General features: G+C 38.0%; 1 protein-coding gene across 1 annotated transcript in view; it reads left to right on the top strand.

Annotated features, from left to right (window-relative positions):
* Positions 1 to 5,813, top strand: part of LOC119412424 (neurexophilin-2) — a 69,347-nt gene extending 63,534 nt beyond the window's left edge. Inside the window, exon 2 of the mRNA XM_037679426.1 lies at positions 5,007 to 5,813. Coding sequence (XP_037535354.1) covers positions 5,007 to 5,813 — 807 coding nt within the window. The remainder of the gene's footprint in view (positions 1 to 5,006) is intronic.
* Positions 5,814 to 6,777: the final 964 nt, after the last annotated feature.

Genomic DNA, 6,777 nt, shown 5'->3' on the forward strand with positions numbered 1-6,777 from the left:
GGATGGATGGATGGATGGATGGATGGATGGATGGATGGATGGATGGATGGATGGATGATTTTGATTAACTGTGGTGTCCATCTTGAATTGGATTCTCTTGAAAAATTATTCAGTTTTAGATTTAGTTCCAAGGATTATGCTTTTTTGTTTACTTACCAGTATACTACGTTGTGAAAGTTTCATTCATACCCATCCAGGATTCATGAGCCATTTTGCTAACACAAAAACAGGGTTGACTCCTAAACGTAATGCTTAAAGTGGCAGAGACATCTAATTTTGTGATAAATACAAATTTTATTATTGTAAAAATAACCTAAACAGATAAATATAAAACAATTCACGCCACTGAGATAAACAGTTGTTGAGATATATGGTCACAAATGCCACTGAAAAGGCACTTGAACAGTAACAACAAAGTGTTGGCAAAGAGGAACACCTGCATGTAAACACAACATTTCTACAATTGCATCAGTGTCAGCCGTCTTAAATAACGTTGAATCCAAATGTTAAAATGTTGTCAATGTACATCCAATTGATACTTCTTAAAAGTTTGATAAAAATCAATCCAGTGGTTCACTAGATATTTTGATAACAGACAAACAGATTGACTGCAAATAGCATGAGAAATTAAATTTTAACAAAATTGCACAGCATTTTGTTAGCATTCAGCAAATGTGTTGTAGATAACTCTTACCTTTTATCACCAAATTTTAGTTCAATATCTGGCAGCCATCTTGAAGCAGATTGATTTTAAAAGTTACTCTGTTGTAGAGGTACATCCAACAGAATACCAAAGTCCATGCTCAATAATCCAGGTATAAAATCCAACAATGTTCAGTCAGGTCATCTGGCCTTTTTTGTTGTTGTTGTTGTTTTTTTTCTTATTTCTTTTTCTTTCTGCTGAGACGCTTCGCCCTCCAACCAAAGGGCTTCATCAGTCTGAGGATCACCAAGCAAAACTGATTCTTCACCAACAGCATACTCCAGAGTGGAAAAAAAACAGTTATATTGGTGCTAAGACAGCCTCTGGGGCACACCCTCTCCTCCAGTGCCCGCTCTCTCCCTTGTCGACAGTCATGTCAAACCAGTCATGATACCAGTTATACTTAATTATAGTACCATACAGGGGCAGAGCCACAGGGGTTGCCTGAATGGCAAATGCCACTGGCACCTGGTTGGCCACCCCAGATGCCACCCCAAATGATTGACAATTAGGGTGGGGATTGCATGTGGCAATAAAAAATGAGCAATTTGAGCAAAAAAAAGGAGTAGAGGGAACATATCTCTGAGAAGTGTGTGAAGAAAACAAATAATTACATTATAAGATCATGTTACTGAAAAAAGGACAATGAATCGTTGCTCCAGGAGACGTAAATTAACTATTCCAATAAACAAATCGTAGATTGTTTACTGTACAATCAGAAAACGCTGAATTTGTCTTTTTCAATGAGGAGTAAATTTCATAGGGTTTCCCTCTACTTCGTCCATCATACACAGGTGACTGACTGATGCTCATCCCCACCAAAAGGAGGGGGAGAGAAAATCACTGCACGCAATCCAGAGTACTGTAATTCTCATACAGTCTCTGACACGTCAATAAAAACTGCTTAAATCAAACAAATTATTGGATATAAAGTTTAACATTTAGAAACCTTAAAAATTGTTTATTTAGTCAACATTTTTTCCATTACAATTACAGTCACTGGGTTCATGCCAAGTGTTTAAAAATGACCACATTGTACCTTTCTTTCAAATGATGGCACACTTTACAGAGGTCTTGGTGAAATGTTTGTGACAGAATTTGCTAATATATGTATATATATATATATATATATATATATATACCACAGAAGCAAAGAACTTCAGTCTCTATACTTTAGTTAAGATGCCATTTTTAGCAGCAAGTTTAGAGGTGGGGGATTTAGGGATGTGAAGCACCATCTTAAACAATTGGGCATTTTAGGTCATTTTATTGGTTTACAACAAGTCTTACTGTGTAATGGCGTCTGAGAACCTTGACTAAGACAATATATTTGACGTTTGCAAATCTTTCGTGCACTATACCTGTTTGATTAATGGCAGTGTCATGCAAGTATGAATTGCCAACACAGTTTTGGTATGAACTTGAGAATGTATCATACAGAAAATGCTTCAGGTGCCACAACTCACCACAATCAGCTGTTTTGTTTAGATTTCTCAAGTTATATTTTTATATCTTCATATTTTTATTTTTTTACTTTCTATTGTTTTAGATTAACACTGTTCTGTGTCAGGTAGCTTGTAGCAGCAGTCGCCTTGTAGGATAAATATTTTAAGAAATTTGAAAAAGCAATTATTTTTTATTAATTTATCTCTTGTTTTGTGGAGTTTTAACAGTTCATGGGAAGAGAAATAGTACTTTAATATATAATATACAATAAAATACCAAAACAAATAACATAATTCTTTCTCATAGCAACTCTTGTCAAATTTAAGAAAATATGTATGTATTTTTTTCATAGTAAAGCGCTTTACTACTTTATTTTGATTTAACCAAACTTGTGTGCAATTTATTTGTAAAATGTAAGCTGTAAGCCTCAGTATGTGTTGGTGTGGCCCCTGCTGTTTGTTTGTAGGTGTGTGTGTCATTGTAAGCATACTTAATCAGCTCTTTATCACTCAGGCAGTACTCCTCTGGCTATCGCTCGCAAAGTTACCACTCATTTATTGTAACTTAAGTGAATAACATCTCAGGATGCTGAAACGCGTGGGGCTTCGTTTCTCAAACTGTCGGTCTTTCACAGATGCAGCAGCCTGATATGACCTTACAACAAGCATTTGCTGTTTCAAAAAGCCCATAACTTATGGATTTCACGTCAAGGAAAAACATCTGATATTTCTTCTAACAAACCCTCTCCCTCAAATGGATTTACTGTCAAGCAAAAAAAATTTCATATTTATGCTAATGGAAAGTCCATCTGTTTATTGTTTTTTTGTTGGCATTTTATTGTTTTCCTGCCTCAAATATAAAAGTTCTTCCAGCAAACTCATCTTTTAGCCATCTACTAATGTTTACTAAAGTTGCTGACTGGGAACAGCTGCTTTCACGATCTTTGGTCCGACTTACGGATAACTTCGGACCACACATTTAGCTTCACTCTGTTGACCCCGAAGGTTAAGTTGAGGTTCATGTTGTGAGTTTGCCTCCGAGGATGGTTAAGGATTATGATGATTTTGCTACTTTGAGCTCCGTGCCGTACACTTGAGAAATGATTAGGACTGCACCAGCAGAGTGTTAGCCTGACAGATGGCAACACATGGAGATAGCTGACAGCACTGCTGACAGCGCGTTCACAGGAAGTCCCCATATTGCATGCTCTGTGCTCACTGTTTGTTGCTGTATATATTCTGATGTTTTTTCTACCATCAGCTGAAGCTTATTCCTACCTGTCAATGCCAAAGTCAGCTCCCAGCACACATTCGCCTGCTCAAAATTGCAAGGCCCCGGCATAAGCCTTCTGTCATGGCACAAAAAGGAATAGGTGTGTTAAAAATCTGCAGTGAGACATTATGCCAGTCACTTGTCATTTATCAAAACCTTTCTTTGTTGGCAATTCATTCCCCCTGCGGTCAATAAGCTTTCTGTTATTTTCCTTCTAATCAATCTACTTTAAAATCCGCTCTGCGGCCATGTTAATGGATGGCGAGCAGAAATAGAGATAGTTTAATTGAATGAATGAATACATTAGAAGCTGTATTGAGTGCTGTACTTTTACTTCTATGAATAGCAATATATGGGTGTTATTAGGCACCATGATTGATGAAAATGAGGCTTGCACAAACCTGTCGGCGTTCAGTGCCTTGCACAGGAGTGATGGAATACAGAAACTGTCCTTGCATGAGTACGCAGAGATGTAATCCTGTAGTGCTGAAATACTGTTTTTGTCTCGAGGTATGAGGTTGTTTTTCCACTAAGAGAATAGTTTTAAACTCTATTCAAATGTGTCCTCTGGGGAAGCAAATGTAACCCCTCTCAATAGTCGTAATAATTCTCACTGTCACTTCATGACGGCTTCAAGCTAGAAGTCTGCATGTGTGCAAATGCTGTGTTGTTGACTGTTTGTGTGCGCATAAGCATGCAGATGGCAGTGATGTGATTGATGAGACATGAAAGAGAACAGACCAAGATTTCCAGTCAATCAGCGTCATGAACAACCACTGAGGCAGTGGATTAAAGGCAGATTGGTGTCTGAACGAAGTCCCACATCCATTACCTTACGCACAGAGTTGTTTTTCCTCTCTCGAGCAACTCTGACAACAAAATTAAAGTGTGTTAACAAAAATAGATGGTTTTGTTTTCTTGATTTCAGGATAAAAAAACATGGCAACATCTAACAGCTATAGGATCCTTGAGGACATAAAAGTTGTGTAAAGCAAAGAAAGGAAAGAAAAGTGACCTTTACAACTTTTAAGAATATAGGAAATTTTGTGAACTAAAATGAGAATCACAACAGAATTATAGGCATGATGTATGTTTGACTTCATAAAATGAGACTGAATTGAACTATTTTGAAAAGTCATAAAATGTGAAAATCACTCGTTGAAGGCTGTTTGTTTTACTCAAAGTGTTCATGATTGTTCTACTTTCAGCTGATAATTTATTTATTTGTTTTTGCAAAATGGGGCCTTTTTTTTCATTTATTCAATCTATCTTTGTGTAAGGCACCAAGAAAATTCAATTTAAGATGGATGTGTCATTTAAAGAGGACATGCTGTAAAAAAAACATCTTGTTTTGTTTTTGATAGTGTATATTGGGGTATCTAAAGTTATTACTATGTCAAACACTTCAGACAACTTTTTTGATAACACTAGTGCATTTTGATTTTAGCCAATTTAAGTCCTCAGGAAATTGTGTCAACTTGTGACAAAAGAACAATTCTAAATGTTAAGCTGGCTTAAGCATAACTTGTGCCAAAACTTGTGCAAATTTTCCTAATTTTTTTCTTGTTTATCCTTTTTTCTTTAGGTCCAAGGATTGGAGAAGCAAGTGGACTTCTCAGATTTGGGCCCTGTTGGGTCAGTGATGAAAACTCTTCCATATGGCATGGGTGGAGGCTCAGCTGGAGGAGTTGTTAAGCCTCCATATCAAACCCGCATATTCTCCACATCCATCGACCAGACACCCTTGAAGTCCAAGCCACCCACCTATAGTTTCTATAACCCATATGACTCAGGCCGGAACCAGTCCCTGCTACTCGATCAGACTGGCTACCGCTCCAAACGCAAGCCCTCCCTTAAGACGAACATGAAGACCAAGAAGATTTTTGGTTGGGGAGACTTTTATTTCAGTGTTAAGACCGTGAAGTTTAGCTTGTTGGTGACAGGAAAGATTGTGGACCACATTAACGGAACGTTCACCGTTTACTTTCGCCACAACTCGTCAAGTCTGGGGAACGTGTCAGTAAGCATTGTGCCACCGTCTAAAGTGGTGGAGTTTGAGGTTCTTCAGCAGCAGCAGCTGCGCCCTCACACCCAGCAGGACATCCAGATCCAGGACACGCAGCAGACCACCATCGACCCCAGAGAGGGAAAGACCCTTAACTGCCGGGTCGAATATGAGAAAACCGACAGATCAAAGAAATCCAAACCCTGCCTGTACGATCCGTCTCAGACCTGCTTCACAGAGCACACTCAGTCCCACGCCGCCTGGCTCTGTGCCAAACCCTTCAAGGTGATCTGCATCTTCATCTCTTTTTTAAGCATTGATTACAAGCTTGTTCAAAAAGTGTGTCCGGACTACAACTTCCAAAGTGAGCGCCCTTATTTTGGTTAAGGAGAAAGAGACTCAAATGAACATAAGGACAAAGACATTGTTAATGATCACAACAATGAGTATAATGATGATGATGGAAATGATGCTCATATTTAAAACGCGCGGGACGATTTTATTTTTCCTCTGAACTGCTGTGAATTGTGGAGCTAAATAATGTATAATCAGAGTTACAGATGTCTATGGGTCTGGTGGATTTCTCCGACATATTTTCCAACTTTGTATTTGTTAACCTCCGTTTTTATATTTTCTTTTCTGTAAATAATGTACTCATCCCCAGCAGACTTTATTGTTTTTAGATATATGTTTCTCGGTGTTATTACTTTCTGCGGTTGGAAAATTCAGTTAAAAACAACCCAAATGGGTATTATTATGCCCTCTGAGTACAGACTGAGCCTGTTAGGCAGCTGTGCTATGCCATCACTGTGTGGCAGACATAATGTTATGGTAGACTGACTGTTAATCATCCTCTCAGCTCTACATTTCAAACCATGGATATAAGAGAGTTATATGTATGAGAAATGCTATATGCTGGATATGCATACAATATAGTGTATGAACAAGCACATTAAAATCTCTTTAACTGTCTGTCTTTCCCTGGTGTTCATTTGTAGCTTAAAGCAGGATTGCAGCAGTCATGTTATCTAAAACGAGGGCTCTGATGATTTAAGACACTTTTATTTCTTGATTAGAAATTCAGTCTTTCAGTGAGAATGTACTTTACAAATTCATTTTTTTGTTTTATGGATTACACTTTAGCATAAGAACCAGCCATGAAATATTTTCCAGATAATAATTGTAATGGGGCCTGTGATGGAGTTGTGACCTGTCTAGGGTGTTCCCCGCCTCTCGCAGTGATTACTGGACATGGGCACCGGCGAAACCCGCGACCTAAAAAGAAAGAAGCGGGTAAAAGATAATGAATGGATAATTGTAATGTTTCTCCTTTGGAAAAAGGTCTTTTTTT

The sequence above is a fragment of the Nematolebias whitei genome, chromosome 7 (assembly GCF_014905685.2).
Source record: "Nematolebias whitei isolate Nwh7 chromosome 7, NemWhi1, whole genome shotgun sequence".
In the NCBI taxonomy this organism is placed as follows: Eukaryota; Metazoa; Chordata; class Actinopteri; order Cyprinodontiformes; family Rivulidae; genus Nematolebias; species Nematolebias whitei.